The sequence below is a fragment of the Urocitellus parryii genome, chromosome 6, assembly GCF_045843805.1.
Source record: "Urocitellus parryii isolate mUroPar1 chromosome 6, mUroPar1.hap1, whole genome shotgun sequence".
Classification (NCBI taxonomy): Eukaryota; Metazoa; Chordata; class Mammalia; order Rodentia; family Sciuridae; genus Urocitellus; species Urocitellus parryii.
Genome location: NC_135536.1, coordinates 109,575,970 through 109,592,595, shown reverse-complemented (window position 1 = coordinate 109,592,595; position 16,626 = coordinate 109,575,970). Strand labels below are relative to the sequence as shown.

Sequence of the window (16,626 nt, the reverse complement as noted above, 5' to 3'; positions counted from 1 at the left end):
TGATAGAAATGCAAAGTCTCAGGCCCCACTGAATCAGAAACTCTGAATGTGGGTCCATAAATCTGTATTTTAACAGCCCTGGGAGTGATCTGAATGCATGTTATAATTAGAGAGCCACTGCCTGAGGCAATGGGCAGCCAACCTCATGCTGGTGCCAGAAGAACCAGGGAAGTCCTGGTTCTCACGCCACCTATGGGTGAGGCTGGCTGCTCACATGCTGACGAACGCCCATACCTGACTTCACATTTACTCACTGAGATGTCTGGTCTTCGAGAGTCCACATGCTGGGGATCTGGGGTCCTCATGGGTACAAACCAACACATGGAAGTAGGGAGGGTCAGGTAGAACTTTTTTCACCAAGTGATATTCTGTGTCCTGCACTTCCTTTGTCCTTTATTTCTTTGGAAGTTCCCAGAGGTTCTCTCAGATTAGAGAAGCTGAATAGCTGCCCAACTGAGGCCAGATGCACCCAACTGAGAGGCCATGGTGGCCTGCATGCCTAAGAATGCTTGAAGTATGTGCTAAGGCCAGCAAAGTGCTTTCTCTCTGCAAAGGGGGAGCTGGGGCCAGGGGAATGTGGGGGATCAGCAAGCAAAGCTTAGGCAAGAGCGCACCATCCCCAGAGCACTGAAATGCTGCCAGATGTAGAATTCTCCTTGGCCCTTTCCCAAGGCTCCTCTCAGTGCCCAACCTACCTCCTGACCCCTGCCTCTCTGTTCTGGCCTGTGGAATGCCAGGCAGCTGCCCACCTGGGCTATCATCAGACCCATGGCATGCCCCTTAAGGATCTAGACATGAAATCCCAGCCTCTGTGAGCTGCAGGGAGTGTGGGGAGGGGAGGGAGGCTCATGCTCAGATCTGGTTTCATTGCTGCTTCCCGTGGCTGGCTGCCACAGGCTGAGCCACCAGCTGTGCTATATAAGGCCCACGCTGGACTGCGGGAGAGGCGGGAGAGGCGAAGATTTGGACCCCCTCTAAGGAGTCCTGCTCAGGACACGGTGAGCTGCACTCCTAATTCTCTTGCCCATCCCTGTACCAAACTGTCTGATTTAGCTGCTCCTGGCCTCCCTTGGCCACCCTCTTTCTTTTTCTTTTCTTTCTTTTTTTCTTTTTTCTTTTTCTCTTTGACCCATCATCTTCCAACAGAGAAGACTCTACTTTCTGCTTTGAAATGCTGTCTCTTCCCCAGTTAGCCCTCCCCCAGCCAAGATCAGGGACCCTCCACCCTACCCCATGGCCCCACTCTGGGTCTCTATACCTCTGGTTGCCTTGCTTTCTTCTTGCGGCCAGCCAGTGTGCGTTGTCCAAGAGTTCTGCGGAGCCTGGGTTCAGGGAGCCTGAATGTCAGGGCATTTGCTGAGGAAATGGCGGGACTCTGAGAAACCTCCCTGGGCTGCCAGATAGGAAATGGTTTTTCCACAAGGTGCCTCAGGCCACCTTAGCCTCTCAGACTTGCCTGGAACAGGCTTGGGCTGAGTGCTGTGCAGGCCTGCGGAATGCTCAGGCCCCTGCTCAGCTCCCCGGTGCTTGGGATAAGGCCTGCAACAACTAAAGCAGTGACTTCCCTGAGACTCTGTTCCCTCCTCTAAGAAACAGGTGGGGAGGGGTTAGTGATTTTGGGTCTACAGGGTCTGCAATGTGGAATTGGTTTGTCCTTCCCCTGGAACATCTGAGTTTTTCCATCTTTTTCTCAGAAAGGAGGCATCTCCCCTTTCCCACCACACCCTAGACTCTGTGGAGATTGAAGGAAACCAATTTTGAATCTCCAGAAACTGGTCAGATTCTGGATTGGCCAGAGCTCTGGGGAGAGAGAAAAATGTCCTGCCGAGAGCCCAGCCCACACACAACCCACAGTCCCCTAACCTTATTGCCAGGCCTGTTGTCCTCTCCCCACTCTATAGCCCCTACCCCATGCTCAGCATTTATTGGGGAGCCCCGGCCTCTCACAAGGCACCCTGTCTGCTTTCCCTCAGTTGGCTCCTGGCTGTGGAACTCCCACCCAGGCCCCAACAAAACAGATCAGAATGTGTTCCAGCTGCAGCGCGTGCACATCTGGGAATGTGTTCTTGGAGGTGGTGTGCGCCCTTCAGCTGCCTGCTATTGCTGGACCACGGTGATCAGGGCCAGGGCTGTCTTTATATTTAGCCCCCATTCAAGAGTGTGAATCCCACCAAAGTGTAGCAGAACAAAAGGCCCCTAAGCCCAGGTCTTGAAAGTGATTTATTTATAAGTCATCTAGAAGCTGCTGGATGACTTGTAAATTTTACTCTCCCTGGTGACCCACCTCTATAGGGACACTGGGTTGGAAACTGGATCTGCCTCTTTTGAACTCAGATTCTGAGCCTCTGCATCTCCCAAGCTGCTCAGTTTTGCAACTTGGGGAGATAACTCCCACAAGACTTCATTCTGGCCATCCTTCCATTCTTGACATGTCAAGAAATATTGCACTCCGAAATGTGGGATCTAATAAGCTTTGTTTCTTTGCAGGTCATTGGATCTGAGAAGATTTTCAGGGAACCACATTCCTAAGACAAGCTGACTCTGAAACAACCTCGCCCATCTCCTGCCACATTCTCACAAGGCCTGGGGAAAAGAATGGTGGGAACAAAGGCCTGGGTGTTCTCCTTGCTGGTCCTGGAAGTCACCTCTGTGTTGGGTACAGGCTAAGTATCTGCTAGCTCCCAAATCCTCCATTTACCATAGTGAAGTCATGTCTGGTCTAGCACCCAATTGTGCAAGACACAGGCCCGAAGATCTAAGGCTGTTTAATGGTGTATTCATAATTTGTGCCCTGATTCTCTCCTCTTCCCAAATTTGAGAAGGTTCTCCATATTAAAACTCACAGAACAGAAACTTTTTAAAAAAATTTCTAACTTGTGTATAGACCTTTATTTATTTATTTATATGTGGTGCTGAGAATCGAACCCAGCGCTTTACACATGCCAGGCAAGTGCGCTACCACTGAGCCACAGCCCCAGCCCAAGAACAGAAACTTTTAAATGAGGAGAGGGGTGAAGGAAAAAAGAGAGGAGAGTTATTGCACCTGAGTCCTAAATTTAGCTCTGAGCTTCCCGGCAGCCAGAGCAAAAGGGAGTCACAGGGGATCACTGAATTCTTGGAAGCAGGTTTGGGGGTTGGTCTGTTTTTAGTTTCATAAAAATTCTTCTGTTCTAAAGCTCAGTTTCATTTAGACCTCACAGCCAAATTTCACAGAAACTCCAGAACCCCTCTGTTCTTCTTGTCCTCTTGACCCCATCCTCTGAAAAATTTGAACTCTGAAAAAAACAAGCAGAGAGAAGTTGCCTGATGGAATTGCAGACTTCCTGCGGCAGTAGAGCTCCTGCATGCTATTTCCCACCTCTCCCTCTCTCCTGATTTCTAACTATATACTCAGATAACGGGGGAAAAAATCTCAACCCCCCTTTTTTAAAGCTCCATGCCCTGCAGGCTTTTTGACCACAGATGCAGGAACAAAGGCTGTCTCAGCATAGCGCCAACCCATGTGTGCACCCGCCTTCTGCCTCGCTCTTCCACTCTGACAGCTGCCGTTTGTGAAGATGATTAACATTCAACCATCGGAGGGGAAATCAGATTAGGTTGATTAAAAGAGCTCCTATCACCCCAGTTAAGCAGCACAGAGAATTCTGACTTGGCTCCCCGCCTGGGAGTTAATTGCCTTTCAAGGCTTTCTAGCCTTTCTCCTTCCATTCCAGAGCCCCCAACCCAGCCTCACATGGAGGAGGGCTTGGAAATGCCCATGACCTGAGGACCCTGTATTTATCCTCAGACAGACCAGCCAAGTCTGAGGTCAGAAAAATCGAGGACTACTGACCCAGTTAAGCCATGAGTCCTGTATGGGAGGGTGGACTCCCAAAGCCAGACTGCCAAGGGAAGGGGAATGGACGTCCATTGTGCCGGGCATTGAGCTAACAGAGTTGCTCACACTTATTCTGCGCACACCGGGGTGCCAGGCATTGTTCTAGGTGGACTTTATGAATGAACATTTGTAATCCCCACAATCTCCTTAGGCAGGAACTGCTATCATCCTCATTTTTTAAGGAGAGAGCACGGGGCCAGATGGGTTAAGTAGCTTGCCAACGTCACGCAGTTAGGAGGTGGCAGAGGCTTCAGAGCTCCTGCTCTGTCTTCGTACACTTCAGAGATGTTGATGTTTTAAGTCATGGAATCCTCATGCCAGAATCACACAATGAGGTGGGAATTAACATCTCCATTTTACAGTTAAAATAAGGCTCAGTTTTGCCGAAAGATAGGTCGAGACACCAAAGCAGGAGTCCCAGCCCATTGGCTGCCCAGCAGTTTCTGCTTACCCATTTCTAGAACATGAGTGAAAAGGGAACTACCATTCATGGAGCACGCCCTACTTGCCAGTTCCCTTTCCATTTATTATTACCCTGAATAATGCACCATAATCACTTAATGAGGTAGTGATTATTAATGCATTTCTATTTTAGGGGGAAACAGGTGCAGAGGAATGAAGACTTTCTGAGGTGGCTCAGCTGTGAGTGGTGCAGTGGTGAAGCCCCATGGCCAGGACTCATGCCACACCCACCACACCACACAGCTTCCCTGTGTCTTAAGAGACCCCTCGTTAGTCCTGGACCCTCACTCAGCCTTTTCTCCTTCTGACCCTCAGGGAGGCAGACGATGCTGACTCAGTCAGTGAGAAGAGTCCAAACTGGGAAGAGGACCCCCAGCACCTTTTCTAAGCCTGCTGATCCCCTGGAGAGTGAGTTGTGGCTGGAGCAGGGAAGGCCTGGAGGACTGGGGTCTCTATTGAGCTTACTAAGTGAATCTCTGAAACCAGGGTGTGACGCTTTCTTGTTAACCCACTTTTTGTGGGGACTGGGGATTGAAACCAGGGACACTTTGCTACTGAACTACGTGCCCAGTTCTTTTTATTTTTTTTATTTTGAAACAGGGTCTCACTAAGTTGCTCAGTCTTTCTAAGTTGCTGACTCTTGTCTTGAATTTGTGATCTTCCTGCTTTAGCATCCTGATTTGTTAGGACGACAGGCATGTGCCACTGCACCTGGTTGTGTAAATTCCCTTTTACAAGGCATTTGGCCTATGTCTCTGTTCTCTGTCCAGACAAAGAAATAGCATAGGACAGCTGAGAATAATGAAGCTACCTATTTTATTCTAAGAATGCTGCAGAGCTTCCTGGAGCCAGAGCACAGGCAGGTGGGGAGGCAGGAGGATGGAGAGATAGCAGGAGCTTAGCCTTGCTAAGGGGATTTTAAGCCAGAGAGTAATGTGGTCCAAGCCACATAGAGAAAGCACACTCCAACTGCAGTTTTGAGGAGGGGTAAGATGGGGTAGAAGGAGACCCTTGAGGTAGAGAGACCAGGCAGGAAGTTACTGCCATGGCTCCTCCAGACCGATGGAGGACTGTGCCTTGCAGGTACAGAGGGGATGGAGAGATACTGGTGAGACAAATATGGCAGGACCTGAAATGATGGGGTGGCTGGGTGGGTGAGAGGTATCAGGGAGGACCCCAGTTGAGCAGGAAAGGAGAACTGGAGCTCACTGTGCCTCTAGAGATAGCTCTTCCCCACCCAACTCTCTCAGGTCCAGGTGAGTGGACAACATGGTTCAACATTGACCACCCCGGCGGACAGGGTGACTATGAGCGGCTGGATGCCATTCGCTTCTATTATGGAGATCGTCTGTGTGCCCGTCCCCTGAAGCTAGAAGCTCGGACCACTGACTGGATACCTGCGGGCAGCACTGGCCAGGTGGTCCATGGTAGTCCCCGTGAGGGCTTCTGGTGCCTTAACAGAGAGCAGCGTCCTGGCCAGAACTGTTCAAATTACACTGTGCGCTTCCTTTGCCCACCAGGTGAGTCTGAAGGACCCCTACCCACTACCTCCCCCTCCAGTGTCGACACCGGGAGAGGCCACGACCTGCCTCTGGCCACAGGAACTCTGACCATCACACACCATGCTTCCAACTCAGAAGTGCCATCAGCTCCCAAATATTGTTCTGTATTCATGGGAGCCCTCCGGTTACCCCATTGTATTGTGCTTGTGTGGCTCAGTGGTGAAGAGCATAGTCTCTGGAGTTGGGCTGCTGGGATTTGAATCCAGAACCTACCGTGAGGAACTGTGTTTCCTAGACAAATTTTCTAATGTTCTCTCATCCATTGTCTCATATGTAAGACAAGGGTACCGGTAAATCTTTATGGGGTTTGGTTTGTTTGGGTGCTGGAAATTCAACCCAGGGGTGCTTAACCACCGAGCCACATCCCCAGTCCTTTTTATTTTTTATGTTTTTTTAAAAAAATTTTTAGTATTAAAAATATGGACACAATATCTTTATATTTATTGATTTATTTTTATGTGGTGCTGAGGATCAAAACCTGTGCCTCATACATGCTAGGTAAGAGCTCTACAATGGAGCTACAACCCCAGCCCCAGTCCTTTTTTATTTTTTTTACTTTGAGATAGGGTCTTGCTAAGTTGCTTATTGCGTTGCTAAGTTGCTGAGGCTGGCTTAGAACTGTGGTCCTCCTGCCTTGGTCTCTCAAGTCTGGGAATATGCCACTGTGCCTGGGCTTCATAGGGTTTTTATGAGGATTAAATGAAATAATGAATGTAGAGGACTGAACCCAGATTCACCAAGTGTTAGTTTCTGGTTTTGCTCCTATGCCATGCTAGCTATCCACACTATTTGAACTTGACAACTAACCTTAGAGGCCTATCACCTGTCTTGACAGGTTGCATGAGGTGTAGAGAGGTTAGGTAACTCTTCACTATTACACAGCCTATAAGTACAGAGCAGGGATTTGAATCCTGTCTGTGTTTGCAGAGTCCAGCTTCTTTACACTCTCCCACCCCTGCACTGGTTAATTCAGTTGTTAGTGATGGTCAGCTGCAGGCCTGCTTGCTTTTGTTTTGAGGTTTGTTTGTTTGTTTTGGTATCTGGTATTGAACCCAGAGGTGCTTAACTACTGAGCCACATCCCCAGCCCTTTTTAATATTTTATTTAGAGACAGGGTCTTGCTAAGTTGCTTAGGGCCTTGCTAAATTGTTGAGGCTGGCTTTGAACTTACGATTCTCCTGCCTCAGCCTCCTCAGCCACTGGGATTACAAACGTGTGCCTCGACACTTGGCCTATTTTTACGTACTGGAACCCAGGGATGATCTACCACTAAGCTATATCCCCAGCCCTTTTTTATTTTTTATTTTGAGACAGGCTCTCACTAAGTTGCTGAGGCTTGAACTTGCAATCCTCTTGCCTCAGCTTCTCAAGTCACAGGGACCACCATGCCAATTGTAGTTGTGCTAACTTTGGATAGGTACCTTCCCCCCTGGGGATCTGCTAGTCCACATAATCTGATGCTACATCAAGTGGTAGTAGTGTTCTTCTGGGTAAGATCAGAGCCCTCATTCTTGCACACAGGCCTCAGACCAGAGGTAAGGAGGATGGGGAGTAGGGGGCTGGATGTTGGAGTCATTGCAGGCCAGAGCCTGTGTGCAGAAAGCACATGGCTGTTTCCACACTGGTGGAGAAGGAAGCTGGTGCTGCCCTTGGGGAGCATATCAAATCCCAGTGTTTGACCCAGCAAGCCCCACTCAGGACCATCCTAACCCATATGGTGCCTTTGCACAAATTAGAGACACTACTTCTTCAAGATTTTGACTTCCTATGTTGGAAAAATCATTACAATGAAAATAAATATCAGTGACATCTACAATGTAAATGGGGGCCTGTCTCTCCTTACCAGAAAGAAAAAACAGCCTCAGGATCAGGTTTCCTGACAGAGTCCCCTTGGGAGGGAAGTCAGATTATCTGCTGATCAATTTGCAGGGTCCCTGCGCCAAGACACAGAGCGCATCTGGAGCCCTTGGTCACCCTGGAGCAAGTGCTCAGCTCCCTGTGGTCACACTGGAGTCCAGACTCGCACACGCACCTGTTTGGCAGAGTCGGTGTCACTATGTGATGAGGCTACTGAAGAGGGCCAGCTCTGTGTGAGCCAGGCCTGTCCAGGTACCACCCTCCTTTCTGGCACTGGGCAGGGTGTGGTGGGTGAGGTCAAGAAAGCATAGAAAGATGGGTTAGAGGGTCAGTCTGAGATAGATTCTTTCATTCACTCATCAAGTATTAATTGAATATCTATTATGTGCTCCAAGGGGGGGATATAGAGAGTAATTAGGAACACAGAACAAGGTCAATAATTACAGTTAAGAGGAATACGGAGAAGCTCCTTTGAGGAGGTGTCTTGGGCTTAGTTTTAAAGGATAGGTAGGAATTAGTTGTGCAGGCTGATAAGGAAGGATAACAAAGGCCTAAGGAAGAAGGGGAGCACATGTAAATCTACAGGCTGAGAAGTGCTGAGGGAGGGCCCCAATCCATATGAACCCTGCTAATGTGACTTCTTGTCCCACAGCCTGTGACCTGACCTGCTCCATGGGCCAGGTGAATGCTGACTGTGATGCCTGCATGTGTCAGGACTTCATGCTTCATGGGGCTGTCTCCCTTCCTGGGGGTGCCCCAGCCTCAGGGGCCACTGTCTACCTGCTGACCAAGACGCCTAAGATGCTGACCAAGACAGACAGCCAGGGGAGGTTTCAAGTCCCTGGCTTGTGCCCTGATGGTAAAAGCACCCTGAAGATCATGAAGACCAAGTTTGCCCCTATTGTGCTCACAATACCCAAGAGTCATCTGAAGACAGCCACCATCAATGCAGAGTTCATGAGAGCAGGTACCTAAGTTCTCTGAGGTTGGGTGAGTGAGGAGGGGTGACGTGCTAAGACTGGCTTTCCAGCTTACTCAGAGTAAAACCCCAAATCCTTACTATGGCCCTCCCTTATCTATCTATTCTCATCTAGCTCTCCCTTATTTCTTTATTTTTCCTCTCCTAGTACTCCCCCCATATGGAGTCACTCTACTCTCTAGCCAAACTGGCCTCCTGGCAAATATAGACATACTCTTACCTCAAATGCAAAGGCTTGCATTTGCTGTGTGGACTCTGTAGCATGTTCTTCCCCCAGATATTGGTAGGTTCTGTTCCCTGGCCACATTATCCAAAATTATAGTACAGTGTAAGGTTTGGAAGTCATAGAGGAGATTGGGGAGCTCAGAAATGGTGAAGAATGGTAAAAAACAAACAAACCAAAAAAAAAAAAAAAAACTGGGCTGGGGATGTGGCTCAAGAGGTAGCGCACTCACCTGGCATGCGTGCGGCCCGGGTTCGATCCTCAGCACCACATACCAACAAAGATGTTGTGTCCATCGAGAACTAAAAAATAAATATTAAAAATTCTCTCTCTCTCTCTCTCTCTCTCTCTCTCCCCTCTCTCACTCTCTCTTTAAAAAAATAAATAAATAAATAAATAAATAAATAAATAAAATAAAATCTATTAAAAAAAAAAACTGCTGGAGGCAGCAGAATGTGAATATTGTGCTATTCAAAACCACTAGTTTTGTTTCAATTGTAGTACTTGGGAATCATGGCAGGCACAAGGTCCACCTACATGCTGCTTGACAGGCCATAGGAACAAGCAGTGGTAAATGCTATTATCTCAGTGGCTCAGGAGGCTGAGGCAGGAGAATCACAAATTCAAAGCCAGCCTCAGCAACTTAACGAGGCCCTAAGCAACTTAGCAAGACCCTGTCTCAAAATAAAGTATAAAAAATTGCTGTGGGACAAGAAGTCACATTAGCAGGGTTCATATGGATTGGGGCCCTCCCTCAGCACTTCTCAGCCTGTAGATTTACATGTGCTCCCCTTCTTCCTTAGGCCTTTGTTATCCTTCCTTATCAGCCTGCACAACTAATTCCTACCTATCCTTTAAAACTAAGCCCATACAATTTGAACACCATCTGGGACCCTGAGAAAGCAAGGCTCTTAGAACCTGTGACAAAGAAAAAAATCCAAACACTGTTTTTCATCTTCTGTCCCAGAGACTCCATACATCATGACGAACCCAGAGACAAAAGCACGGAGAGTTGGGCAGAGCGTGTCCCTGTGCTGTAAGGCCACAGGCAAGCCCAGTCCCAACAAGTATTTCTGGTATGTATTCTGCCACTTACTCTTCCCAGTTTTCTTTCTGGAAACAAGAGGTTTCTTGCAGTGGGTCAGGGATTAATAATAGTAACCAATAAGCCAGGTGCAGTGGCATATGCCTGTAATCCCAGAGGCTTGGGAGGCTGAGGCAGGAGGATTGCAAATTTGAAGCCAACCTCAACAAAAGCAAGGTGCTAAGCAACTCATTGAGACCCTGTCTCTAAATGAAATACAAAATAGGGTTGGGGATGTGGCTCAGTGGTTGAGTGTCCCTGGGTTCAATCCCTGGTATCCCAACCCCTGCCACACACACAAAAAAAAAACCCCAGAAACCAATAGAATAAAGTTCTAAGTAAGGTAGCCTTGATATTTGTGTTTACAAGTGGGAACCTGCAGGGTTGAGGCTGCCTAGACCACTGGCAAGCCCTCTTGTACCCTCAAACTTGTGGTCCCCCAGATCATCACTGGTCTCAGGGTCCTTGACCTGCACGTGCTCAGGACACAGTACAGGTTCCTCAATCCCTCTTTCCCCAATAAAAACAGTGTCAGAAGCCCCAAGAGCTGGAGTCTTTTACTCTCCACAAACATTTTATAGCCACTACCTTGTTTGACAATCCCAAAAATTCTCTGAGGTCAGCTGGAAGCTAAAGCAGGAAGCTATAGCTCAGAGAGATGAGAGACGATTTGTCCAAGGATCCACAACCAGTTAAATGGCAGGCCTGGGACTTCAAACCAATTCCTTTGACTCCTAAGCCAATCAGTGCTCTTGAGGCATGTCACAGCTGATGTTGATGTCTACAGGAATCCATTTGCCATTTGTCTCCCTGACTCCTTGCTCCTGGGACTATCCTTAGATATACCTGCCCTCCCACTGCCCACTCCTAACTCTACTTCTTTTTCACTCACAGGTACCACAATGACACATTGCTGGATCCCTCCCTCTACAAGCATGAGAGCAAGCTGGTGCTGAAGAACCTGCAGCAGGACCAGGCTGGGGACTACTTTTGCAAGGCACAGAGTGATGCTGGGGCTGCAAAGTCCCAGGTTGCCCAGCTGACTGTCATAGGTAAGAGCCTAAGTCTGGGTCCTGAATCTGCAATGAGGCTCACTGAACACCCACTGAGCATAGGTAGGAAGTAACAGCTCAGGCTTTTGTGAGCTGTGCAAAGTGCCATGCCTTCTGGTACACAGACCTGATGGCACAGACCTGATTCCTGCTGTCACAGAGCCACCATTTGAGGAGGGGTGAAGAAATGTAAATGAGACAAACAAGTAGCAGGGATTGAACCCAGGTACACTTTGCCACTGAGCTACATCCCCAATCCCTTTAATTTTGAGATAGGTTTTTGCTGAGTTGCTAAGTCTAGTCTTGAACTTGCAATCCTCCTGCCTCAGCCTCCCGAGTGACTGGATTACAGGCATGGGGCTGTGGATGCTAGTAGTGAGAGACCTGATTTCCAGGTGGCTGCTTTCAGTTGGAGCTTCAGTAATGGTTTTCAGTCTTGGCTTTCCTTTGGCACCACCTATTGAGAGTTTCAAAAATTACTGATTTCTCTGCCTTACCCCTAGAGAGTCTGATTTAATTTGGGATATGGCCTGAGCATGCATGATTTAAAAACTGCCCCAGTAATTCTAATTTGCAGCCCATGTTTGAACCCCTGGTCTTAAAGAATTGGCAGTTACTGTGTGTAGAGGTATACAGATGAAGGGTCTGGCATGGGCAAAGGTACAGAAGTGGGGAACTGAGGGGGCTTTATAAGAAACAGTGACCTGATTATAGTTGGCTTCTAGAAGAGAACTGGAGGGAAAGAAATTCAAAGCCAAAGATCTATCAAAAACCTGCCCTGGGAAAGTGAGGGAGAAAGAGGATATCTTAGTAATTGGCCAAAACAAAACAAAACAAAACAAGAAGCAGAGAGAATTTATTGGAGGAATTCTGGAATATTTCACAGACTCCAAGAAAATTGAGCAACAGGCAAAACAAAAATTTGGACCTCAGCAAAGACACGGAGCCCCCAGCAGTGGTTCCCAGCTCATCTCACCAATGCTTCCTGTTTGGCACAGTGATTTTTTAAAAAATACTATCTTAACTATTCCACAGTTCAATTTATAGAGAGTAACAACATATAATTCCCAAATATATATGTGCATGGCCTTAACTACAAAATATAGGAAAAATAAAGAGAAAGTAATTTTAACATAAAATAGTAATATATCAATATCTAAACGCTTTGGCACAATGACTTGAGAAAATAATCCAAGAGGTCAGACATTTGTACTTATATCCAGAGTCGCCATGAATTGATAGCTACAAATGCTGATGGATACAAAAGTATCATTTTGGTGGTTCATAGTCCTTGGGTAATGTTGTTGTAGGGATGCAATTTTCCTGATATAAGGAACAATTCTTGGTGTTGTTCCAAGCTAAACAAAGTGCAGTCTCAGATTGATTTATATGGTAGTTGCATTTTTGAAAAATTCAGTGTGTTGGGGCCATGTAAAAAATACCAGGCTAAAATCCTTTTAAACAGGGTTTCTACCTTTTGAATGTCTCATAGGATATGTGAACATCATGCAGGATGCAGAATATTTTTTTATGCAGAAAAGCACCAGGCATTGCCAGACCTAGAGCATCAGAAGCCATGCCCACTATATGCTAGTAGTGCCCCCAATTTTGGTGATGACTACAATACCCTCACACATGTTCAAGACCTCTCTATTGAGAACCACTACTCTAGTGACGTCAGCAACCAATTCTATTTCCCCATCTATAAAATGGTATTTGTGTGCTGGGTTGTGGCTCAGTGGTGGAGTGTTTGTCTTGCATGCTTGGGGACTGGGTTCGATCCTCAGCACCACATAAATAAATAAAAATAAAGGCATTGTGCCCATCTACAACTAAAAAAAAAAAAAGAGTCTTCAAAAAATGAGATTTGTAATGGTTGTTCCATCTCCCTCAGAGAGTTCTGTCAGAGATATGGCTATCCCAAGGATATTGCAAAGGATTGTCCTTTGGAAACTGAGAAGAGGTGACAATGAGGTACTCGGTGTAGGGTATGAACTTCCACTTTAACATCTCCACATTTCTTCTTTAGCACTTGATGAGAGTCCCTGCAACCCAACCCCTGAGAGCTATCTTATCCGGCTTCCCCATGACTGCTTCCAGAATGCCACCAACTCCTTCTACTATGATGTGGGCCGCTGCCCAGTCAAGACCTGTGCAGGGCAGCAGGATAATGGGATCAGGTGCCGCGATGCTGTGGAGAACTGCTGTGGCATCTCCAAAACTGAGGAGAGGGAGATCCAGTGCAGTGGATATACGCTGCCCACCAAAGTGGCCACGGAGTGCAGCTGCCAGCGGTGTACAGAGACCCGGAGCATTGTGCGGGGACGTGTCAGTGCTGCTGACAACGGGGAGCCCATGCGCTTTGGCCATGTGTACATGGGGAACAGCCGTGTGAGCATGACTGGTTACAAGGGCACTTTCACCCTCCATGTCCCCCAGGACACTGAGAGGCTGGTGCTCACTTTCGTGGACAGGCTGCAGAAATTTGTCAACACTACCAAAGTGCTGCCCTTCAACAGGAAGGGGAGTGCTGTGTTCCATGAGATCAAGATGCTCCGCCGGAAAGAGCCCATCACTCTGGAAGCCATGGAGACCAATATCATCCCTCTGGGGGAGGTGGTTGGAGAAGACCCTGTGGCGGAACTGGAGATCCCGGCCCAGAGTTTCTACAGGCAGAATGGAGAGCCCTACATGGGAAAAGTGAAGGCCAGTGTGACCTTCCTGGATCCCCGGAATATTTCCACAGCCACAGCTACCCAGAGTGACCTGAACTTCATCAATGATGAAGGAGACACCTTCCCTCTTCGGACATATGGCATGTTCTCTGTGGACTTCACAGATGAGGCCAACTCAGAGCCACTTAATGCTGGCAAGGTGAAGGTCCACCTTGACTCGACCCAGGTCAAGATGCCAGAGCACGTGCCCACAATGAAACTCTGGTCCCTCAACCCCGACACAGGGCTGTGGGAGGAAGAAGGCGATTTCAAATTTGAAAGCCAAAGGAGGAACAAAAGGGAAGAAAGAACCTTCCTGGTGGGCAACATGGAGATCCGTGAGAGGAGGCTCTTTAACCTGGATGTCCCTGAAAGCAGGAGGTGCTACATCAAGGTGAGGGCCTACCGGAGCGAGAGGTTCTTGCCCAGTGAGCAAATCCAAGGGGTTGTAGTCTCTGTGATCAATCTGGAGCCCAGAACTGGCTTCTCATCCAACCCGAGGGCCTGGGGTCGCTTTGACAGTGTCATCACAGGCCCCAATGGGGCCTGTCTGCCTGCCTTCTGTGATGACCAGTCCCCTGATGCCTACTCTGCCTATGTCTTGGCAAGCCTGGCAGGGGAGGAACTGGAAGCAGTGGAGTCTGCTCCTAAATTCAACCCAAATGCCATTGGTGTCCCTCAGCCCTACCTCAATAAGCTCAAGTACCGTCGGACAGATCACGAGGACCCACGGGTCAAAAAGACAGCTTTCCAGATCAGCATGGCCAAGCCAAGGCCCAACTCAGCTGAGGAGAGCAATGGGCCTATCTATGCCTTCGAGAACCTCCGGGCATGTGAGGAGGCCCCACCCAGTGCAGCCCACTTTCGGTTCTACCAGATTGAGGGGGATCACTATGACTACAACACAGTTCCCTTCAATGAAGATGACCCTATGAGCTGGACTGAAGACTACCTGGCATGGTGGCCCAAGCCAATGGAGTTCAGGGCATGCTACATCAAGGTAAAGATTGTGGGGCCAGTGGAGGTGAATGTGCGATCGCGTAACATGGGGGGCACTCACCGGCGGACTGTGGGGAAGCTGTATGGAATCCGAGACGTGAGGAGTACTCGGGACAGGGACCAGCCCAATGTCTCATCTGCTTGTCTGGAGTTCAAGTGCAGTGGGATGCTCTATGACCAGGACCGTGTGGACCGCACACTGGTGAAGATCATCCCCCAGGGAAGCTGCCATCGAGCTAGTGTAAACTCCATGCTACATGAGTACCTGGTCAACCACCTACCCTTGGCAGTCAACAATGATACTAGTGAGTACACCATGCTGGCACCCCTGGACCCACTGGGACACAACTATGGCATCTATACTGTTACGGACCAGGACCCTCGCGTGGCCAAGGAGATTGCACTTGGCAGGTGCTTTGATGGCACATCGGATGGCTCCTCCAGAATCATGAAGAGCAACGTGGGAGTGGCCCTCACCTTTAACTGTGCAGAGAGGCAAGTGGGCCGTCAGAGTGCTTTCCAGTACCTCCAAAGCACCCCGGCCCAGTCGCCGGCTGCAGGCACTGTGCAAGGAAGGGTGCCCTCAAGGAGGCAGCAGCGGGCAAGTAGGGGAGGCCAGAGCCGGCGTGTAGGGGTGGCCTCTCTGAGGATTCCTGGAGTTGCTCAACAGCCTCTGAGCAACTAAGTCTTGTGGTTCTTCATACTTTTCTCCCCCCACCTCACGTGACAGCCATTGTGAGACTGATGCACAAACTGTCACTCAGTTAATTTAAACACATCTGTTTTGGTGCAATTTGCTTGTTTGTTTCTTCATGCCTTTACTTATTGTCTTTGTCCCATGACACTGATTGGCACATAGCCCCCAAAATGACAAATAAAGCCTCTGTGTGCTATGTGACATCTTGACATCTGCCATGGGAAGCACAAGAAATTGGCCACTGGTAAAACCCTGTATCTTTGACTGTTCTTCATTGAGTGCCATTAATGCAAGTGTACTTCCTTTTCTTTTAGCGTGTTTTGCTCACCTCTGCAATAATGATAATCTATGCTGAAGATTAAATAACCAATATAAAGCATATTTCTTGGCCATGCTCTGCAAGATGTAAGCGAGGCCTCCTTCACAATTCATACAAATAAGTGGCGGTGAAATAAAGAAATAAACTACAATGTTTTTACTTGAAATGTAAAGAACTTATTTATTACTTTGCTGAATTTGGAACTCTAGTACACAAAGTTAGGCTATTGAAATAGGATAGTCATAGTTCCTCTACCAACTCCAGAAAGAATATCTCCTTGTATCCTTAGCCATACTAGGTTGATGGTTGTGTCTCCTTCATATTTGCTTTTACTCTTGCTCATGGCAGATGTCAATAAATGTACACTGTGAACTTTGATTCTGAGGCCACTGTTCTGTCTTTTAACCATTACAGTGAGCCAGCTACTCAGAGAAGCACATGGACTCCAGTTACAAGGCCCCGTGAGGCCCAGAGTCCCTAAGTTAAGGGCTGGGCAACCAGACACACACTCCAGCAGTTAAGTTTATTCTCATGGATCATATTTTCCATTTTCAGAGAAGAGCAGAGATTCCTGGAGTTGTGAGCATGTTCTGGGCTCCTGAGCAAGACTAAAAATATGTCCCAATTTTTGTCTTTCTTTCCAATACTGTGGTGCTTATCCAATAGCTTAGGCAAGTTGGCCAAGTGGTACTTCAGTTCCCCGCAAGCTCATTGCCTTCTCCAGCTGGGATGGCTGACCTCACTCCCAAATGTTGGGTGCTCTGTGGGTCTGTCTTGTCTTTTTTTTTTCTTTCAAAACTC

General features: G+C 48.1%; 1 protein-coding gene across 1 annotated transcript; it reads left to right on the top strand.

Moving 5' to 3' along the window:
* The first annotated feature begins 929 nt into the window (after positions 1 to 929).
* Cilp (cartilage intermediate layer protein) lies at positions 930 to 16,210 on the top strand. Its single transcript, XM_026384844.2, has 9 exons — positions 930 to 998; positions 2,488 to 2,656; positions 4,655 to 4,747; positions 5,590 to 5,859; positions 7,831 to 8,010; positions 8,411 to 8,725; positions 9,928 to 10,036; positions 10,939 to 11,096; positions 13,126 to 16,210. The coding sequence occupies exons 2-9, from the start codon at positions 2,596 to 2,598 to the stop codon at positions 15,492 to 15,494; spliced, it is 3,555 nt and encodes a 1,184-aa protein (XP_026240629.2). The 5' UTR covers positions 930 to 998; positions 2,488 to 2,595; the 3' UTR covers positions 15,495 to 16,210.
* The last annotated feature ends 416 nt before the right edge of the window (positions 16,211 to 16,626 follow it).